The sequence below is a fragment of the Periplaneta americana genome, chromosome 6 (genome assembly GCF_040183065.1).
Source record: "Periplaneta americana isolate PAMFEO1 chromosome 6, P.americana_PAMFEO1_priV1, whole genome shotgun sequence".
NCBI classification, from domain to species: domain Eukaryota; kingdom Metazoa; phylum Arthropoda; class Insecta; order Blattodea; family Blattidae; genus Periplaneta; species Periplaneta americana.
In genome coordinates, this window is record NC_091122.1 from 65,953,867 (window position 1) to 65,977,907 (window position 24,041).

General features: G+C 34.3%; 1 protein-coding gene across 2 annotated transcripts in view; it reads left to right on the forward strand.

Moving 5' to 3' along the window:
- The window catches only part of LOC138701401 (forkhead box protein N3-like), a 208,491-nt gene that overhangs the window by 172,711 nt on the left and 11,739 nt on the right, over positions 1-24,041 (forward strand). For both annotated transcript variants that reach the window (XM_069828260.1, XM_069828259.1), the window contains 6 exons: positions 756-946; positions 3,534-3,746; positions 10,722-10,861; positions 14,139-14,389; positions 18,690-18,793; positions 21,623-21,780. In XM_069828260.1, coding sequence (XP_069684361.1) covers positions 756-946; positions 3,534-3,746; positions 10,722-10,861; positions 14,139-14,389; positions 18,690-18,793; positions 21,623-21,780 — 1,057 coding nt within the window. The remainder of the gene's footprint in view (positions 1-755; positions 947-3,533; positions 3,747-10,721; positions 10,862-14,138; positions 14,390-18,689; positions 18,794-21,622; positions 21,781-24,041) is intronic.

Here is a 24,041-nt window from a genome sequence, read left to right on the forward strand (position 1 = left end):
ATGAAGATCTGGAACACATTCTTCTATACTATCTGTCCATAAACCACAAAAGAAGTAAATTAAAATCATCAGTATCAGTTGCAGAAGACACAGCCCTGCAGTATATATTGACTGCACCCCAATTCTGGCTACTAGCAATAGGCATCTATAATGAACACCAATCAAAATACCCCTCATTTCTCTTGAAAAACAACTGAATAGACTACAGTGGACTATAGTGGACTTTATGTTGTCAGCAAACAGCTGGATACATTAAAAAGATTGATTTCAGCCTTTCATTTGCCACTCTACAGGTCACCTTCTGATATACTGCAGAAAAGTTATGAAGTGAATATGGAGTGTATTCCTCAACAGCTGCGTTATGTTGAGATTTCACTGTATTGAAGAAGTTAATGCATCATCACGAAATAGACTTTGAAACCAGATTCCACCTGTGGAGTAACGGTTAGTGCGTTTGGCCGCGATACCAGGTGGCCTGGGTTCGAATCTCGGTCGGGACAAGTTACGTGGTTAAGGTTTTATCCGGGGTTTTCCCTCAACCCAATTTGAGCAAATGCTGGAACTTTCAGTGCTGGACCCGGACTCATTTCACCGGCATTATCACCTTCATTTCATTCAGACGCTAAATAACCTAAGATGTTGATTCAGTGTCGTAAAATAACCTACTTTAAAAAAAAACAGATTCTCCCCCCCATCCCTTTCCCTCTTACTAGTGTTGTTTTCCATCTCATTAGAAGAATTGAATATGTTTCCAGGAATGAACCTTCGGGCAGCTGTGGGAGAATCCCAGGAATCACCGACAAGTGATTTTGTTGATGATAGTGCCAGTGAACTAGCGGATTCTACATGCTCCAGTGGGCATTCACCCAGCCCGGCCCCTCCCACCGTTGGCACTACCTCACCTATCAAACCGAAGCATCCCCAGCATATGCCATATGATCCATTGGTAAGTGCAGCTGTTTTATGGAATTCTTCTCTTATTTACAAGACAGGTTATTGAATTGCAATGGAAGTATTTTATGATCGCTTGTTTTCATTTATCTGTGTATGGACATGTTTCAGTTTTATATCTTATTATTTTCAACAAAATATCATCACTAGGGGGGGGGGGATGGTGAGGATGACCTAAAGATAGTTAAAAAATTACCAATAAAATTCCTTTACATTTACATAAAAATACCCTGAAAATTTAAAAACAAATTACCTTAAAAGTTAATAACTTAAAGACAAGGAACTGTATATGGACTTACAATAAGCACAGAGTGAATAGTTTCTGTTTTTCTTGTATTAAAAATAAATGGTCATTTAATACAAATTAATGGATGACCATGACTGTATACCTCAACACGAAAAATGAGATAATTTTGAAATGAAAGTAAAACTAACATTTATTGATAGCAACGAAAATAACAAAACTTGCTGCAGTAGTTTTCCTTTTTTCTTGTAGCCTTGGCTTCATATCATGCATGATGATTGAAGATGTGTAAGGAAAAATCCCTCTTTAGAATAATCTTACACTACAGACTGTCAGTGTTTGCAGTGGGGTAATATATCATTTCATTGATGATTTTTTAAATTATTTCCTTTGGAATGTAAACTGTATTGGATAAATGCATATACAGTGAAACCTGTTCAAGACGGAAGTGACATGGTCCTAATTTTTTTTTCCATTGTGGACAGGTTTCCGTGTTATTCAGGTGTGAAGTTAAAATGGAATATTTTATCATTTGTATAAATAAAAAACAAAATGGCATGCCAAAAATTGTAGGAATCACAAAATATTCCATTTAACACTACTGACATTAAATTAGCTTCCTTTCGCTTATTTAATTGGTGAATGATCTTGATGAAAATCTCATTTCCTGTATAAATTGTATTGTAACTCACTCATTAAACACTAAAGTTTATTAATTACACTAAATTTAATATCTAACCCTATACTATAATACTGTACTGTATATCACAATACATTATTTAATTGGACTAGAAGTCATTCATTAGAAGCCTTGAATTCTGGATTATCAATTTCTTTTCCAGTTCAAGGGTTTGCATTGCAGAATAGATCCAGAAATTGGCATGATCTTTGAAAGGGAAAGAAGAATCCACTCCCACAACAGTTCATTTATTTCTATGTAACCGATTGTTTTCTGTTTCCTTTTTATGTCGCCATTATTGACCGCAAGTCACTCACTCATGATTCAGCCTTTATTTTTGAAAGTGTTAAGTTACACCTGAGATTTCCATTCCTAAATTTCAACATTATTTTCCATACGCTTTGTTTCTAATTTTCCTCGATAACTTTTACTTCATCAGTTAATGATAGTGCAACATTTTTACGCAACTTTCTTTCATCACGAAATCACTAATAGACTTGCGTTCTACTCAGCTACGACAGTATACAGGGGTGAAGCATTGAATTTCTTTGAAGGGACTCGTCTACCTAGTCAATAGGGTAATAAAATTTATGACCACCAGGCCAACACACCCTCGCACCCTCAAAAATTTTGCGAAGAAAACTTGTTTTTATCTTAGTGACCTACGTATTTCGTACATTCCTTGAAAGCACATACTGTTTCAAAATATAGTTTACATTACAGTAGTGTGTCGAAAATATTATTTCCGTTTTGAACAGTAGCAGACAGTTTCCGTTTTATTCAGAAAAAATTACACATAATACATACGAATTTCGCCGGAACCAATAAATTGTTCCGAAATAGACAGGATTCCGGGTTATTCAGATTCCGATTTGAATAGGTTTCACTGTATAACATAAGGTCTATTATTGTCGCACATTATGTAATACATTAATGTTTCTATTGCTTAAATATTTACAAGGGTCATTTTCAATTGATGAGATAAAAATTAGCATATACCAGTAATTTTTAAATTATTCATTCTTTTATTTGTTACTCCTATCCATCCTCTTCTTCACTTTCAGTATAAAATCTACCCTCTCCATATTTTTTGTCAGCTTATCGGATCACCATGACCACCAAATGAAGGTTAGCTTTCTTAGCGAAGAAAAATATTAATAGTGGAAAAGCAGAACCTATGATTTGTATGTAAGATTGCTGGAAAATAAAACGAAAATTTAAAAAATGCTATAAAAGTGAATCAGAACTGGAGTAAATGATTTTTAATGACCCCAAAAATGGGAGGAAAAAAGATTCTTGGGCAACAATGGCAGTTACCTATTTTGTTTTTTATAACATAAAATTAATCGTTGTATTAAAGGGTAGTGTTTTAAAATTAAAAGAAAAATAATATTGCATCAACATCTGATCCCTAATTTTCGCCATATTAAGTGTTGAATGCTACTGCTACTACTATTATTGTTGCCGATGATGATGATGATGATGATGATGATGATGATGATGGTATGATGATAATGACAAAATTATACTATGTAATTACTATAAATATTACTGAAAATGTTCTCCTGATCGGTAGGTAAACTAATTGCTGCTTACTGTAAATTTCGGATTTCCTTCAGGAATATGTTCATATAATATATTGTATTGTTTTAATTATAGGTGCATGTGAATTCTAAGCCTCCATACTCTTTTTCGTGCCTCATCTTCATGGCCATAGAGGACTCGCCACAGAGAGCATTGCCAGTGAAGGAAATCTACGCATGGATATTAGAGCACTTCCCCTACTTCAAGAATGCACCAACAGGCTGGAAAAATAGTGTGCGCCACAACCTGTCGCTCAACAAATGCTTTAGGAAGGTAGAGAAGGCACCTGTAAGTATAATAATGTGAATCATTACAATAAACTTATTCTAAGTTTTATGTTTTGCTTCTGTTGTAGTATCACTTTTAAAATGAGCTCTTCATTTGCATAAAACTTAATAGATGATTGTTGTGGCAAATTTAAAGAAATAGTCAACATAATATATAACTTAACTGTTACTATTTGCTTTAGTTGTTCAAAACAATACTATAGTCGCAACGCTGTTATTCCCGGCATGACTCCTCCTCTTTGCTTACGTCTTAGGAAGTCAAGGCTCTATAAAGTCTAGGTAGGTAGTATCGTTCGCCATTTTTGTTCTTTCATTGCCGAGCTACCAGACGAGGGATCTATTTGCCACACCGTTAAACATTATCATGTCGTAGCTCCTATGATAATAAATCAAACGCACTGTAATTCAGCAAATAATTGAGCGGCAAATAACGTCCTCATGTGCTTTCTGCAAATGCCAACGAAAGAGCCAAAATGGCGGGCGATTATATATTAAGTATTTATCCAGGCTTAGGAAATGCTTTACATCTTCATCAGCGAATCACAAGACGCACATGTTTAAATGTAGCCGACCTGCAACATGATTGGCTGCCGGAAATTAGAGCAATGGGACTATAACAGTCAATACGTCAATCTTCAGAAAGTAGTCTGGGGTGTTATTTAGTACTTAAATTGATTACGTTCTCTAATCAGGGTGCGAATGGGGAGGGGATGGGGAGAATTCCCCCCCCCCCCTCCTGCTGGAAAGTTATCCCCCTCTCATAAATTCATATTAACATCTCTGCCAGAGATAACTTCTACCCCCTTCACAAAATATAATTGTTTTAATACGAGTATACTTTATAAAGTACAGTATAAAGTAAGCAAAGAAAATAATATTGATGTCTTATCATCACCGGCAAGCTGACAACAATCAATAACTTAGGAATTACACATCTTATCTTAAGCCTGCTCATGGATATAATAATAATAATAATAATAATAATAATAATAATAATAATAATCTTCTTCTTCTTCCCTTCAAGTATTAGGCGAAATGGCCTTTTATGATCTCACAGTCGAATTTTCAATCCAGCACTTCTTTGGACGACCGAGAGATCTCTTCCCATTTGGACGATAGCGGAGCATGACTTTTGGGATTCTATCTCTATGCATGCGATGCAGATGATTTATCCAGTTTTTCTGGATGATGATGATAATAATAATAATAATGATAATGATAATGATAATGGTAATAATAATAATTATTATTATTATCATTATCATTATGCAAGACAAACAACTCAAGTGCGACCAAGTATTGAGCCGTATTGAATGAGGATAATAATAACTTTATATATGGTATTCTCTATCTAGAATTATGTCCCCCCCCCGCCCCCCAATCAGAAATCTTAATTCGCACCCTGTCTCTAATCATGGTACATAATATGGAACAAGTCTTATTGCATATGCACCACAACTAGACTAAATTAGGAACGTGATTAAGACAATTACACAAGATAGTTTTTAAAAATCTCATTTATGCTATGACATTCATAGTACTTAAATAAAAAATATGTTCAAATAATTTTCAAGTTTATATTAAAAACCTTTAATGGTCAGATACTCAGGAAGTGAATACTCATTCGAAGTTCAGTATGTTGGAGACTGTTCTTATTTGAACTTCCATTATATGGAGTAATGTATTATGTTAGTGGATGTCTGAGTTTGTTCTACAGACCGATTATTTAGTCTTGACAGCTCAGCGACGCGAAAGAGGGGAAGTATTAGGAGTAGTGGGGAGAGTTCTGGAGGAGAGATAGGAGCAAGCCGTCAGTAAAGAAATGCAGTACAGCTTAACTGTACTGGAAACACAACGCTCTACCGCATGCGTGACATCCGATCACTCTGAAAGCAAATGACAGACTAACCTGATCATCCCTTAGTGTAACTTAATGGACTCAACTGACCCTGGCGCACATTGTTGGCGACTGTCAGGACTAAATAATCTTACTGCACACTCACGCAGATTAGTTTTTGTAAAAACCTGTTTTAAATGGTTTAAACCTGCATTATACTGTAGTTATAATAGTTTAAAAAGCCAGTAGCCTTTGATTAATTACATATCCCCTAAAAATTATTGTAACAATAGTGTAGTTTCAATATCCCTATATTCAGTGATAGATTTAACATTTTTGCGTCCCTACGCACAATGTACAATATGCATCCCCTCTCCAAACATATGTTTTATAGTCTGCATCAATAGAATATTCACTTCAAGGTCAGTGCATAGTTGCTGCTTTTGTTCAGTCATAAGATGTTTATGGGAAGAGAAATTCTTGTGAACTTCATGCGCTACGTGCTACACCCATGAATGAAAACATTGACCTAAATATTATTTACTGAATAAGTTATGCCTGCATGAAATAGATTAATTCCCAGTACAGTGTAACCGTTCTTGAAGAAATACACTCATTATGAAGACATCAACCCCTAATATTTAATATAATATACCTGCACAGAATAGTTTAGCCCTTTGTGTAATATAGCCGTTCCTAAACAAAATTAGAAATAAGTTGTGCATATTATGAAAATGTTGACCCATACATGTTTAATGTCAACACCTGTGGAGTAACAGTCAGCGCATCTGGCCACGAAGCCAGGTGGCCCAAGTTCGAATCCCGGTCGGGGCAAGTTACCTGGTTGAGGTTTTTTCCGGAGTTTTCCCTCAACCCAATACGAGCAAATGCTGGGTAACTTTCGGTGCTGGACCTCGGACTCATTTCACCATCATTATCATCTTCATCTCATTCAGACGCTAAATAACCTGAGATGTTGATACAGCGTCGTAAAATAACCTAATAAAAAATACATGTTTAATATTACTGTACTTATTTACTTATGGCTTTTAAGGAACTTGGAGGTTCATTGCCGCCTTCACATAAGCCTGCCATATGTCCCTATCCTGAGCAAGATTAATCCAGTCTCTACAATCATATCTCACCTCCCTCAAATCCATTTTTATATTATTATCCTCCCACTGTTTGGCCAAACATCTGCATAGAATTGGAATATATCAATCCCCTAACTGCCCATTGTGCAACTCAAACCAAAAAATGGATTCGGAACACCTCAAAATCTATGCTTCAGTGGCTGACCATGACCATAATCTTCGAAAAATATTGGAGTGCAAGAGGTCAAATGACTTTATTGTCAAATGCCTGGCATTAGAAAACAACAACATATTATCCTCCCATCTACGTCTCGGCCTCCCCAAAGATCTTTTTCCCTCAGGTCTTCCAACTAACACTCTATATGCATTTCTGGATTCGCCCATATGTGTTACATGCCCTGTCCATCTCAGACTTTTGGATTTATTGTTCCTAATTATGTCAGGTGAAGAATACAATGCGTGCAGTTCTGTGTTGTGTAACTTTCTCCATTCTCCTGTAACTTCATCCCTCTTAGCCCCAAATATTTTCATAAGCACCTTATTCTCAAATACCCTTAACCTCTGTTCCTCTCTCACTGCGACGGTAATTAATATTCCAGACACTACAGGTTATTGTTTACTAGAAGAATATGGAAGAAAAATTCGTTTTTGAAAGAAAATGTTAAAGGAATTCACCACACAGAACAACTGGTAATATAACTTTTTTATAAATTCTAAACATGTTTAATATAGGCCTATGCTTCCAAAAAATAAATTAACCCCTAGTAAAATTCTTTAAAAACTCAGAAATACATGTTTTCGAGATAATAATGTTAATTATGTTAAATATGTGACTGTTCAAAATAGATTAGCCCTAAATAAAATACTCTTATAGTTATTCTTTTAGGAAATCAGAAATATACCCATTATGAAAACATTAGCCCATATAATAATACTGTATGTTATTACTGTAAATATATAGTGCATATATTTCATTTTTCCACGCTCACGGACCTAGAGCGAAAGCTGTAGGAATAATATATATCTACTTTTCTTGTGTTTTTGGATGGGATCTTATTTAACTGAACTGAGTGATAACTTGCATTATCCATTACTTCTTTCAGATAATTCAAGAAATCATTCACTAACCACTGTTTGAACAGCTCTGAATTAATTTCTAAATGATAGTGTTGTTTTTAGCTTTAAATATTAATTTACTTTCGGAAACAAAACCAGTCCTGTCCTATTCAGCAGGGCATACAATAAGTCTCCCTCCTTTACCAACAGGTATCCTCATTCCACCTGATGATTTGAATATTTCAACTAATGACTTTTTCGATCCATGTTTCATCCACCATATGGTCGGATGTTATGCATTTTTCTCAAGAAAGCGGCCCTTGCCACTGCAATATGTCATCTTTCCATTAAAAATCTTTTTCCTTCATTACATCTTCTGTACGAAATTCCTAGTTTTTTAACATTCTTAAAATGGACTATTGCGATCCTTGGATCCAAATTTTTTCTCAAGTATTGTACAGTGTAACACATCTTTATCGAAGTCATTGAGATCTGTCGCATGATATCATTTGTTTGTTTTCATAGGAGAAGAAAATTTCAGAAGAGGTTCTGTAGATTTTAGCGCTTCCTCAAAAACTCTGTTTGCAGTTCGTTTAGGAATGCCACACATTTTTCCAGTCACATCTTAAGATTTTCTAATATTAGTGGTAGCAATTTCCGCAAGATCTTTAAGAAAGTTACATGTATTGTAAACGGTATTTTTGCTGTGACTTAATAAATAAGATTATCCTATTCATTTTCCCTTTTTAACTGATGTCCCGTATATAACAAATTATCCAGCCTCATTCTCCACAATGTCAAAATAAGCAATAAACTAAATTATCTAAATAAAAATGGTAAATAATAAAACAATTAATATAGTAGACACGAATTTAAAGAGACATGACTCTGCACAATTAACACACTTACTTACTTACTTACTTACTTACTTACTTGAACCCGGAGGTTCATTGCCGCCCTCACATAAGCCCACCATTGGTCCCTATTCTGAGCAAGATTAATCCAGTCTCTATCATCATAGCCCACCTCCCTCAAATCCATTTTAATATTATCCTCCCATCTACATCTCGGCCTCCCCAAAGGTCTTTTCCCTCCAGCCTCCCAACTAACACTCTATATGCATTTCTGGATTCGCCCATATGTGCTACATGCCCTGCCCATCTCAAATTGGATTTAATGTTCCTAATTATGTCAGGTGAAGAATACAATCCGTACAGCTCTGCGTTGTGAAACTTTTTCCATTCTCCTGTAACTTCATCCCTCTTAGCCCCAAGTATTTTCCTAAGAACCTTATTCTCAAACACCCTTAATCTCTGTTCCTCTCTCAAAGTGAGAGTCCAAGTTTCACAACCATAAAGAACAACTGGTAATATAACTGTTTTTTAAATTCTAACTTTCAGATTTTTTGACAGCAGACTGAATGATAAAAGCTTCTTAACCGAATAATAACAGGCATTTCCCATATTTATTCTGCGTTTAATTTCCTCCCGAGTGTCATTTATATTTGTTAATGTTGCTCCAAGATATTTGAATTTTTCCACCTCTTTGAAGGATAAATCTCCAATTTTTATATTTCCATTTCGTACATAATTCTGGTCACGAGACATAATCATATACTTAGTCTTTTCGGGATTTACTTCCAACCCTATCACTTTACTTGCTTCAAGTAAAATTTCCGCGTTTTCCTCCTGACCTATACTGATTCAAGGCATGCATGGTTTGGGGTAGAGATAACACTCCCATTCGCAATGGCGCATGAAATTTTAAGAATTGCAGGGAAGTGGCAGAGAATATTGCATTTGACCTTCAGATGCACATTCTGGTGACGCGGAGTATAATACCTGCATATATAGTTTTAGAATAAGCAGGGATATGCTGTAAATTGTTAATAAAATGACGGAAAAAAATCATAATTTTTGTCAACTTTTAAGCACAATTATTAAAAAAAACACATAAAATATTGATAAAATTAAAAATATAATAGAAATATGCCACCCCTTTAAAACCCCCATCGCTACTATACTTTGTTCCATAATGTCTGACAGGAGATGCAAACATTCCTGCAGAGAATGAGAGAGTATAATTGCTATTTAACCAATGGCAGAGGTCTCATTCCATATTTGTCTTGAAGTTGGGTGGTCTGAAGTGTTCCACCACCACACAACTTCAAGATAAACATGGAATGAGATCTCTGCCATTGGTTGAATAGCAATTATACTTCTCTCCTCTGTTGTCGGCAATGTTTACTTCTCCTGTCAGACATTATGGGATGAAGTACAGTCTATGGCTGCATAGGTAAATCTGCCTCTGCCTATATTTGGTTATGAAAGTGATTTTATTATGGTTGGAGAGAATATTTTGGTTATTAGCTTATGTAAAACTTTTATTTCAAGTCAAGTAAAGTCTTCCCCATTACAGGATAAAAGTCCACAGGATAGAGGGAGGTTGATGCTTTCATCTGTAGAGACAGCTGGCATTAATGCCATTAAGGGTGTCAGTTCTATGTGTTTGCTGCCTTTACCACGAAGGAAATAAATATTCCTGATACTCATTTCTGTTAGATTGAAAGTTTTACTGTTAAATTTTCTTTTACTTTTAATTGGAATATAAGAAGGATTATTTATGAATTTTAATAATGTTAAGTGCATTATTTAAGAAATAGATTAATAATAATAATAATAATAATAATAATAATAATAATAACAATAATATAATAACAACAACAACAATAATCTTACATAATATACTATATATATAATTGGTTAGTCCTAGTGAAGCTGTCTTAAATGGCATCTTCTTTAGCATGAAAATTTTTTGTGTAGAAAAGTTAAAAAAAAATTATACAAAAGTTCTTATCAGTGGAAGTTTTATATCCAGAAACTTCCTTCTTAGTTTATGGCACAAAACCTGTAGTAGTTATAATTTTATATAATCGAATGTAATTTCATGATGTGTCTTCTAAAGTGACATAATCACATTTCTCTTGCAGAATTTAGGCAAGGGTTCATTATGGATGGTGGACCCACTGTATCGTCCAAATTTAATGCAGGCACTACAGAAAGCTCCTTTCCATCCTTACACTACTGTTGATAGAGTATCAATGGTGACAAATAGGGTTCAAGTTAACAGGTAAGAATAGATCAATAAGAAACAGATCTGTGTCCTAAGATGTGATTCTATTAAACCTAAACTATTCAAATAACTTACAAGTAAAGCAGGAAATGTGTAATTTTACTATCTTTTATATCTAAAATGTGATTTCTACAGAATTCTATTGAACTTCGACGGAAACATACATAAAATGATACAACCAAAAGGTTTCCAGTTGAATTCACTTTGAACATAAATAAAATTGTATACGATTTTTAGTACAAATCCAGTTGTTCTGGAATTGCTAATTACTAATAAAGTCAAATTTACTAATGATTAACATACAGGTGGTTACAGAAAGCTTTTAATGATATTAATGCTTTACAAACTATAAAGAATAGAAGACGAATCAATTGTTTATTTAGCTCAGTGATTTCTGATTAGCTAGGAACTACGGATCTCGTTTTTCTAAAGCACGATGCCATGGACCCCTACTTTTGAAAATTTTTATATCAATATAATAGTTATCTACTCAAAGCAATTATTGGAAAAATGTGGGATAGTCTTTAATAAGTGAAAAAAAAAAAAACAATAAAGTTAAGATGGAAATTACTTAGTTTGAGGAAAAAGAATAATTACATTTTATTGACTTTCATTCTAAGTGAACAAATGAGGGGTTCAGAACCATAGTGGGCCAAGCACTATTTACTAAAACCGTAGAAAACAAGGGTTAAAATGAAGTTATTACCATAATTCAATGGACACATATAGCAAGCAATATAAAGTATACACATTAAAACTAAATGATATATCAATCTTCATTAAACTATGGTATTCACTTAACTTTAACCCTTGCTTTCTCCATTTTTAATAAATGGCGCTTGGCCCACTATGACTCTGAACCTTTCAAATGTTACGATGAAAGAGTAATGGAACGGAGAAAAATTCTCTCCAGCGCCGGGATTTGAACCCGGGTTTTCAGCTCTACGTGCTGACGCTTTATCCACTAAGCCACACCGGATTCCACCCCGGCGTCGGAAGAATCATCTCAGTTTTAAGTTCCAACTCTTGGGTTCCCTCTAGTGGCCGCCCTCTGCACTACGTCATAGATATCTATGAACCTAGGACCGAAGTCCACACATGTGCTGAGGTGCACTCGTAATGAGTGACTAGTTGGCCGGGATCCGACAATAAGCACCGTCTTAAATCACGAAGTGATTTACGCATATCATATATATTATTATAATGTACCGAAGTACATATGTTATTTCCATGCAGATATTCTGCGTTATCATACGATGAAAGAGTAATGGAACGGAGAAAAATTCTCTCCAGTGCCGGGATTTGAACCCGGGTTTTCAGCTCTACGTGCTGACGCTTTATCCACTAAGCCACACCGGATTCCACCCAGCGTCGGAAGAATCATCTCAGTTTTAAGTTCCAACTCTTGGGTTCCCTCAAATGTTGCCAACCCAAATAACAACTGTAAAGTGGAATGTTGCAACGTACCAGGTATAGGCACCATATTTTGTTATGGTGGTTATGTCATCTACATGCAACCTCCACACCTGCCATTGGTTAGCCGGTCCATGTTTCTTAGCCAGGAAGAGTGTCAAATAACTTCACTGACCATATCCCCTCTTCACCACTTACGGGACACTTATGCATGCCATGGGAGGTCAACATGCTGAAATGCCATTTCCTAAATTTTTTTGATGGGACTGTTAATACTGCTGTGACTCGGTCCCCAGAGCTTCGTTTGTTAAAACCAGGTTGTACCATGGGAAGGTGAGTATGGGATTTGAGTTAGAGAGGTTATGAAATCCATTTCATTCTTTTTGCAACCCCTATAATTAATAAGTATTGTGTTCTATCACTATCAGCATATAGTGTGATATAATAATGATATATTACTGTATTATTATTATTATTATTATTATTATTATTATTATTATTATTATTATTATTATCTGTATTAGTGTTATACATGCATTTTAACGAATTTCTGACGATGCCAACATTATTGAATACTTATTACGTATTATTTACAGAAATTTCTAATTAATAACAATTATTTTACCTGGAATGAAGAGAGCACCATAAATCAATTTCCAACAGAACTAAAGAGTGCAAAAATTTGTAATGGGTAAGACTTTTTCAGTTACCCAAATTATGTTGAAAGAAGTAAACATAATTTCCAGAAATTCTTGTGGTGCATTTTTTAACATAAAGTTACGGTTTTTCACTTCACCAGGTGCTGAGTCCTTCAGCTTATTAATAGCTACATTTGATTCTCTTTGTTTCTTATCACTGTCTAGTGTGTTTGTGGTTAAGCTTAAATGTTTAAATTGCGTGTTAGATATTGTTCTTTTTAGTTAATACTTTAGGCAATGAAACTTTAAAACCTGATTTTCAAGTGTACTCAGCATTAAAAACAGTAGCCTATGGTATCACGTGACATGATTACTCAATTTTTCGATAATCTTTATTCAAGCTTTAATTTCGTAATCTTACAGTTATTACTGGCAGCTATTCATTTTATTCTATTTTATTAATTTTTTTTTGTTATTCGTCTGTTGCTGTTCAGATCTAATGATGGGCTCAGTTTTAGGGCAAGATTCGTTATGAAGCCATTATTTGTTAAAAACATAGCAGTAGCAGTGGCATTAGAAAACTGAAGGAGAAGCAATAGGTTTAGAACTGATTTTTAGATATATAAACAAGGACAATTTTTAGGAAGATATTTTTGTTTGGCAATGAACATGAATGCCATATTTCTAATTTAAGTTTCGTACCCTCCAGAGATGTGGCACCTAAGTTTTGGATGTGTTTTCCCTAACCAAACTGGTACTGTACTTGTAACGCGAACATGTTTGTTGCAATTTTCTCAAAAATAGCTCTTACGATTTTCTTTAAATTTTGCACATGAACTACACATATAAATATCTAAAACATTTATTTAAAATTATTTTTTGTACTTGCACTAACAATGGAGATGTCCTATGTTGCGCGACTTTTGAATCACCCTGTGTGTGTGTGTGTGTGTGTGTGTGTGTGTGTGTGTGTGTGTGTGTGTGTGTGTGTGTGTGTGTGTGCGTGTGCGTGTGCGTGTGCGTGTGCGTGTGTGCGCGTTATACTAAAAATCAGTTGAAGTGCTTGCTTTTTTAATAGTTTATTATTGAAAGATGCTAATTTTGAATGTTTTTTAATGAAGTTATTATAGAATCTCGGGCCAAAATTTACATTGACATTTTAAGAAATGCAGCATTGTGGATTGGTGTAATGATGAGATGCTATTAAAATGTGGGGTTTTCAGCCCTTCAGGTCCAGTTGGACGCAATGAGTTCGTGGTCATTAAATCTAGCAGTCGGCTTCCAAATCCTGACCTGTTCCCATACCTCAGTCGACGCCTTGCTGCATCAGGAGTTGAGGGTTTGAGAAGCAGGGACATGGCTGCTGATAGTGACACCACTACAACAGATGACGCCGATTCTTTGGATGATGTGGATGCTGCTGCTGCAATGCTAGCCCTAAAACATGGTCCACGCATGCTCACTCCTAAAAAAGGTAAACATTATATGTTTCTAATTCTTCTGGTTCTCATCTTCCTTCTCATCATCTTCCTCCTCCTCTTCTTCTTCTTCTTCTTCTTCTTCTTTTCTTAGTTATCATCATCTATCAAGGATTACACGTATATTTGAGGCATGCAAATGGAAAAGGCTGAGAGTGCCACAAATAAGAACTTGTAGAAATCACATAAAACTGTTTAAAGCTAGCATTTTTTAGTTTAAATTATTGAAAAAAAAGCTTGGTCTAAATTGTAAAATTTTACATAATATTACCTTCTTATCATTTCATTTTCTTTATTTTGTAAGGAGAATGCATGGATAAAGGGGAAATTTCTTTGTTCATAAACCTGGAGAATGGTGTAAGTACCACCTGGCTACTTATGAAAGGATAAAAGTTCAAGGTACAAAGAGAAAACAGTGTTAAATATTTTTATGTTATTTATTTGTGACTTGAGAAGAACAAAGTGCAGACGCACTCTAATACTGCCTGTTTTAAAACAAAAAAACAACACAACTACTCTCGTGGCACAAAATAAACTAATAGTGATATCTGCTTGTTCTGACATAGGTTATACAATAATCATTATGTACATCCTCAGGCACAAAGTAAATTAAATAATGGAATATCTACATTCTCAGTGGCAGACCCTATCAAGTTTTTTTTTGACGAGAGCGACGAATGTCCTTCGACAAGGCGCGCTACAACTTTGTTCCTGAAAGTGACTCAGTGTCCCTTCTTTTTGGATTTTGAGAGAAGTTTCTGGTAGAATTGTTTGTCTTCTACTTTCTCAAGGTAGTTTATCACCTTCAGTAGATCTTTGGCCTTTTTGGTGCTGATTTGGGAAACAAACTGAAACTTTGGCAAGTTTTGTAAATCAGGAAGTGAGTTAAGTTTTTTCTTTTGTTGAGAACATCTGTTTTCGTTCACACATTTGTAAGATCCAAACTTGTGTATGTTTTAATGACAGGAGTGTTCTTATGAGAGACAGGGATGTGTAGAATTGCAAATATGTCCTTGAAAGTGTTAGAGTATATCTGTACATTTTTACCCGAGACATTTAATATCATGTATGAAAATGTATACTGACACCTACTCTCTGCTGGATCATCATATTTTCCATGACACCTACGACCCACATTTTGCATGTGTATTTGATTCAGTAAATAATTTACTTTTAGGTTTTCACTAACTTTGTAGAATATCACAACAGCTTCTTCTGTTCAGGTGCAAGATCTTTACATGCATACATACATGAACAGGTGGCTTGTTGTAGCAGTGGTTGTTTACTTTCAGTTTGTTTCCCTGAGCTTGTTACATAGTTTTCCGTTCTGTCTCGCCTATTGACGAATTTTCAACAGTCACTTTACTAACAGGATGATCTAGGTTCATTTATTTGATAGACAAGTGATCTTAGACTCAGAATACAAACACGTTCACAGCGAGTCCCAGCAAAGTAAACAGTACACTAGACGCACACTGCGATGCTTGGACATTCACCCTTACCCGGGTTTCACTCACAGTGACTTCAACCTCAGCTCTACCTATCACTCGCTCTAGAAACTAAACCAATACCTTATGGAATTTCTATAATATCCCACATTGTTGGCGACGTCATTTTCACCTGTTTTCAGATGCAAAACTACGTTCTCAAGTTTTGGCACTTTCAGCCTTTTCCATTTACATGTCTCATTTATTCTGACTTCTCTATTTCTCTTTTTCAAGCTGCCTTCTCCCTTGTGGTTGGCAGTTTTCATTTTTCTATTTTCCATCTTCCATTCCCACAGAAAAATTTCATTACCAATACTTATAAGCTTGTAAAGAGACAACCAGACTCTAGTTAATGTGATCATTTTTTATCTATCATCACTTTCGGTAACCAGAATTCACTCAACTCACAATATCATTAACATCCATTGGGTGTGCAATGACGACAACGCCTAGGACTATGATGGCTGTGATAAATTTATTTATGTATTTATTTATAATTAGTATTAATGTGCTAACTAGCAGTGATTAGCCAATAATTGGATAGCACAATGATTAGAAATAACGCAACAATAATAATAAAAATAATTTATGGTAAATATTTTGCAATTATGTAAAGTATAAGTCTATAATGAATCAAATAGGCAGTTTTAATGCATCTATATATAGGGAAAAGAGATTTAGAATTTCTGTCATACAAATGTTTGACAGTTTTCATACCTTTCATAGGAACACAACGGCTAACATTGTGTATGAAAGACTTGCAGGTTATATCACCATTAAAGCCTGGTTCACAATAAACCAGGAATGGAAACTACAACAATAACGAGAACAGAATATTGTTAAAATAAATTTATTGAAATGTGAGCATTCACAATTAACTATTGTGATTGCTCACATTTAAATGCATTTATTTTGACATTATTTCCGTTCTCGTTCTCGTCGTTTCCGTTCCCGGTTTATTGTGAACCAGCCTTGAGAACTTAGAATAAAAGAAAATAGAATATCAAGTTGTTGTTGGTATCTGGAATGTAAACTGTGACATTTGAAATAATCACATTTTTTTCGTAACTGTTACTCGAATCACTGGGCAGAAATCTGTATGAACATAACGATATGAATTTTCTTCCTAATTTACTCTAATCAGTTGTAATATAAATGCAGACTACATACATATTCGAGTTAAGTTCTCACTAATGTGAAGTAAAGTAGTAAAAGTGAAACTGGTATAGAAAAAGTAAAGATTCTATACCATATTAGACCCAACATTCTAATTTTTTAATTTCTCGAAAAGTTTATGACATTAGTCTCCGAAACATTAATTTCATGCCATCATCTTCAGACAATTTTGCAATTGCATCAATGTCACATTGAAGAGATGGGCAGTCTGCAGTACTTTTGATTGCACGAATTTAAATTATCAACAAATAATAAATAGTTATTTTTTTTATTTTACGATGTTTCATCAACTACTACGGTTAACTAGTGTCTGAGAAAGATGAAGGGGATAATCCCAGTGAAATGATACGTTACCGGTACCTTCTGTCCTGCATTTCATTTCTTGTTTTATCACGCGTAGAAGCAATAACCAAGATAGCAAACGTTTCGGTATTACGTCATAGCAAATACGTCATTGCTTTTACCGGCACGTGTGCTATAATAAGCCAATTATGCACGATTTTCGATGTAGTAACAACCTGTTTATAATGCTGGGATGGTATAAATAACTAGGACTAGGACTATGAAGCAAGGTGGAAGTAATGAATGCTGCAAAAAATAAATGGGTAGAAGTGAACATTTTCACCATCTCTGATCAAATGAGAAGTAGTGATAGTTAAACTATATACATTGTGTTCTAAATATGTTTCTTTGACTGCAATAATTTTTAAAATACAGAAGATTTGGCAAATAATACACTTCTGCCTGTATAACTTTCAATCAATCAATAAATCAATCAACAATGGCATGACAGCCCTGTGTGAGCCCTGGCCTTCTGTAGAAGCTTTCTCCATTCCTCTCTCAACAGAGCCGTTCTTCTCCAGTTCCTTATTCCCAGTATTTGTATGTCCTTTCTCACATCATCTTCCCATCTCAACCTTGGTCTTCCAGTTTTCCTTGTTCCTTCCGGATTAGTGCCAAACACTTTCTTAATAGTTCTATCATCCGCCTGCAACACATGCCCGACTCATTGTAGTCTCTTGATTTTTATGGTTGCTACAATATCTGATTCTTTAAAGAGTTTATAGAGCTCATGTGTACAACTTTCAACAAGACAGTAATCTCAACTGGCATTGAGATTCCAAGACCTGAGCAGATATGACCTTTTTGAATTCTTTTCACTATAGTGGTTATTTACCGTTATTATCGTTACAGAATTTAGTGAAATTGTGAACCGAAAAGTGCGTTGGATATGAATTCCAACTTTTTTTTCTCCCCACATTGCTATCTCTCCAAATTTTGTATAACGTTCCCGTCTCCTTCCCCAGTTCATTTGTCTCTGTGTTCTTTTATAATTGGGAGAATTTTTAATTAGTGTTTAGTTGATATACTAGATCAATAGGTTATGGTAATTATCAAGATCTTCAAGTTCAGTTTTAAAAATTACCTTTTTTTTTCTTTTATGTAATATAGTGTGTTACGTGTTACATAGAATGACAGACATAAAGCATATGATAAAAATTTTGTGTCTGGATTTTCTGAACTTTCATACATTTGCAGTTGAATTATTCTGTGAAAATTCAGAACTTTATGCTAGCCTTTATCTGTTATTCCTGGTCTTAATAGTTGATATTCTGTCGTAATTCCCTTACAGTAGAGTGGTATAAACGACCTGAACAATTAGAAGGGGTTGGTCAAACACGTCTGCTGGATGTACGAAATCCACGTAAGAAGACCAGGGCTTCCAAAAACACTCAGGTGTGTATTGTAACATGTGAAATTATAAAAAAATGAAACTCATTTCCTGAATGGCTTTTTCATAATTTAATATTCATTTTTTGTAGTTCTAGTTGAATTAGAGCTGCTATTGTTTTATGAATTAAACATATTGAACAAATCATATATAGAATTGCTCTATAATTAGAGCGAGAATTTGCATAAAAATGCATATTTTTATTGATACATATATTTAAGAAGTATACATGTATCTTTGCATTTCAATTGAAAATGATCGAATAAGACCAATTTTATATTGCATATTGTGCATATGTCAACAATGTTGGTGATGCATAGTTTAATTTGATATTGCTTATACTGTAATTGCCTATTTTTCCGTTTCCCCCCCCCCCCCCCCATAAATGTTTACAATGGAACATTAAAAAGTTCCTTGAAGTGAGGGTTGATCATCAATCACAAACACGTTCCAGGAATTTGTGACTTATGGGATGGCCAAACATTCCAATATGTTTGGTTGTTTATGCGTTTGGTTTGAGCCATCCCCCAAGAAGACGAAAGGGAGTAGCTTATTCACAGTTCAGAAATGGATGAGTATGGATAATCAGATCTTACATTCTGGCAAATTCCTATAGAGGGCAGGACGCTGGTTTGCCTGGTCTGTAGGAGAGCCTGGAATTCCTGGCAGCATACTACTCGTTTCTGTCTAAGACCATTGAAAAACTGGAGACCAGGGGTCTATCTCTCCTTGACTCTTGGCAGTAGTTGAAGATGCAGAGGAGAGGCTGAAATTGAAATTATCTAAAAAATTCATCACAGTGTGCCAGAAAAATAATGGCTTCAGTCATTTCCAGAAAGTGGCATCTTTATTGAAGGGGCAGATGAACTCTGAACTAAGTACAGGGAATCTTACAAGGGTCAAGTTTGCCCCAGTTACAGCTTGTGAAGTTGAACGTTCATTTTCAGCATAAAGACTTGTATCAAATGAAAAAAGTAGTGCTGTCGATCAAACAAAATATTTAATCGATTAACTATTTGAATTTAATAAATTAATCGATAAATAAATCGAGCTTGGATTGATTTGAAAAAGTTATAATATACTGTAATACATAATTATTGTTAAATTTAATGTGTTCAGTAATAAGCATGAGTGTAAAATGTTGTATATCTGTTTATATTGTATCGTTATATTACAAAACAATACTATTTAATTTACCAACATATTTATTATATAGACTTATAATTTATTGTGTCAATTTCTCTGGGAATTTTTGAGACAAACAAAAATTAAAAAAAATATGAAGACTCCCCTAGTTAAAACTGCTTCATCCATGATTTTAAACATGTGAGTGCTTTCATATGCTCCGAATTAAGGGCTGCTCTATGTTTACTAACAATGTTTCTCCATCACTAAACATGAAAGAACTTTTTTCTGTCAAGCACTCTCCAAGATCGCTCAATTTAAATCCAAACGTTTAACCAAGTTTACCTTTCAAATTCTCATATGACATAATGGAGTTTTCACTTTTCACAGAAATCTGATTTTTTTTCTTTAGCAAACTAAATACACAAGCTTTATCTAGAAACTCAGTAAAGAAATTGCAGTGGTGAAAACAGCAGACTGGTCCCTATTGTAATCAGATTACAAAATTTTAGAAAGAGAAGAAGGTAGATACTGTCTCATTTGCACACAGTGTATCCATGATTAAGGGGTGAGGGAGCAAATTTCAGAAAAGTATGTATTTCATATGCTAGGAAGACGAGCTGACAACAAGGTGGAAGTTTTCTTGGAATACTATAAAACTTAACAAGGTTTTCGCATTGTGTTTCGACTTTCAATAGAGGTAGACCAGGTCACTGCCCTCATATCTTAATCTCTTTCTGGAGTGTTTATGCGAAGATCTGTCCTATACTAGTTACAAAATAACGGTACTGTTGTGCTTTGAAGTAAGTAATTTCTGGGAGACGAATATTGTCGGAATTTTTAGCCTGAGTTTGCATAAGAAAATAATTAATATCAAGTACAACCAATTAATTTTAATTGACTCGATCATTTGATTAAATATTTTTGATCAATTAATCTTACAACAGAAATTGATCGATTAATCAGTCAGATTAATCGATTAAATCCCACAACACTAGAAAAAAGAGATTCCTTCACAAAAGAAAATCTGTAAGTTACTTTCATAGTTCATTGCCATTTAAACTAAATGAAAAGCAGTTGCATTAACACAAGTGAAATTATTTGATATTTGTCGTCAAAATTTTTTTAGAAGTAAAAGTATAGTTATAAGTTATCTGAATCTCTCATTAAAACAGCACAAATACATTCCATAGTCAGCTTATTTGTAAGTTTTTAATGCATAGTTGCATGCATATTTTGGCAATTTTTAGTACATGAAATCCCCGGTCTATGTATAATACAAAAATTACGGTAACATTTATTAAAAGAAGTTAGAAAAAGTAATGTTATATCATACACATTATAGCATCGAAGAATTAGCTGTTTCATGGATTGAATTGTAGCTTGTTCCTTACATTAGATATCTATACGTAGCAGGACTTCAGGTTGTGTGATCAACATGACATATTATGGCTTACAATAATGTGGAATATACAAAAGACAAGAGAATCTTCAAGTGCGTATAAATCCCTGTGAAATACGTTATTGAAAACTAACACTAAGTTTAAAATTCTTATAATGTAACCTAATCTCTCCCATTGCATCCCGTACCAGTGTAGCCTGAATTTTCTTGTATCACTCCTAATGCTAGCAAGTGAGATTATTCTCTTTGTTGATTGTTATTGTTATTATTGCTATTTTTGTATTATCGTAGTGTACAATTGTTGTAGGACATGGGTAGAAGGGATCAGATGATACCTGTTATCACAACCTCTCCCAGCGAGGACCATACATATAGTGCTGGTCCTACAATAGCTGCTGCACAACCAGCATTGCCAACCTCTTCACCTGACGAAGCTTTTGAAGAAGGTTCAGACTCAGATGATAGGTGAGCAGATATGAATGTAGAACTGCAGAGGCATTTTACTAACAGTCTTCATTCTCACATTAATTTATATATATATACAGAGTGTTTAAAAAAAAGTATTTTGTTACATGTGTTTATTAATGCTGTTAAAAGTTAAAATTGATAAAATATAAAATATTGTCATACTTATACATATATGTTGAAATTTGATATAGATTTAAATTTCATATAAGAACATTAATGTAGATATTATTGATATAGATTTAAATTTCAAAATATATGAATAAGTAAGACGATATTTTATATTTTATCAATTTTAATTTTTAACAGTGTTAATAAACACGTGTTACAAAATATTGTAACATGAGTTCTATGTATAAATATACCATGTAGAAGAGGAAGTCTTTTGCCTTGCTACTAATGGCCCCTCTAGACATATTGACATCATAGCGTATTCCCAGACTACCAAGAAAGGTTATATAATTGATCCTACCATAAGGATTGAAACGGGGAGTAGCCAGCCGGAGGATGACAGTCAAGAAAAGATCAACATTTATTCTTCTTATTGGAGCTCGTGGTGTGATTCCCAAGTTCTTTGAAAGCTTCAGGAAGACTTTTGAACTACCACTGACACTTATTACTGACATCATAACTTCAGTTTTGAAACGCTCTTGCCAAATTTTGAGTCATCATATTCACTCTGTTTAATTTCTTTTTCTTCACTTTATAATTCATATATGTTGTTGTTGTTGTTGTTGTTGTTGTCTAGTGCCTTGCATTTGGCAATGTATCCATTAGCAGTCGTGCTTTCCAATACTTTTGAACTGTAGTTTCTTCTGATCTTAATGCTTCACAGGTCTTCAAGTGGTCTTCATTCATTTCTGCTGGATCGTTACACAGGACACATGTGGGTGAAGCTGAGATACCTATTCTTTAGAGATGACTTGCTAGACAGTCATGATTTGTCAATAGTCTGAAGGCTGCAACTGCTGTTTTCCTTGGTCTCTGGGGGATTATATCTGGGTTGGAAAGTAGTGTAATCCATTTTTTGTCTTTAGCATTTGATTCTATTTCTTGTAAATAAGAAAATTTTGTAGTGATCAAGCGTTTTATTGAGGAATATGAGAAATTAAATTTAGATTTTTGTTTTATTGTTGTGCCTTTCTTGGCAAGTGTGTCTGCGGTTTCATTCCCCATGACTCCACAGTGTGCTGGAATCCATTGGAGACGGACAATCTTATTAATTCATATATGTTTATTTTAATTTTCTGTCAACAAACTTATGTAAACATTTAATATTGTAAAATTCATGTAAAAGAATATACTGAGTTCTTCTGGGCTACCTCAAATGGAAGGCAGTTAACAATTTCAAAATTTTCGCAGATTAGTAAATTCGAATGCAAATTAAATTGAAATCAACATATCCCCTATAACTATATACAGCTATCATTACATGCAACTTATGACTTGACTTTACTTCTTACTGTTACACAATATATAACTCAATATTTCATTACAAAAGTGAATACATTCTATGTTGTACTTATGTTAGATATCATAAAACAACTATGTATCTGATAATGCCATATAGGCGAAAACGTTTATACTTTCATTTCTGTTAACATTAGCAAATGTTAATATGTAATAAGAATGATAAGTCACATGATTGAAAATTTTAAATAAATATATTTCATAATGTTGTAATTGACTTATCGGAAAATCAAAAATGAATTGTAAAATCCTAGTGTACTGCTCAGTTTCCCAAAAGTGATGCAGTGCCTTTTGCACCATAGAGTGGGTTGCATTCAAGTCCAGGCAACATGTCGAAGACTGTGGCCATTTTCACCAATGCCACTACAGCTGCTATTTCATGAGATGAGAGAGGCATATTTGATAAAAACTCAAAATGGCTGTCTTAGATCAAATGGAAAACGCAACAATGGACTCATAAATTTTGCATTATTCATTTTTTTCCCTAGATCTTCAGTTTAACATCTTGTGCTCAGAAACAAAGTTTTTAATGTTATTATGTAGCAGACATTGCTATTAAAGTTTAACCTAAAGTTTTTGTATTCTAGAAGTTTAAAATTGACGCAGATAAAAATTTTTTACCATAACTGTTGATGAATGTACAATTGATTTAGTTTGTACTGAAGATTTCAAAGTGTTCCTTCTTCTTCTTCTTCTTCTTCTTCTTCTCCTTTTTCTTTTTTTGGCTGGTCAGTGTGTCTAACGCTGTTCAGTCATCATGACAACTTTAATTTTACCTTTTTAGTTGCTTG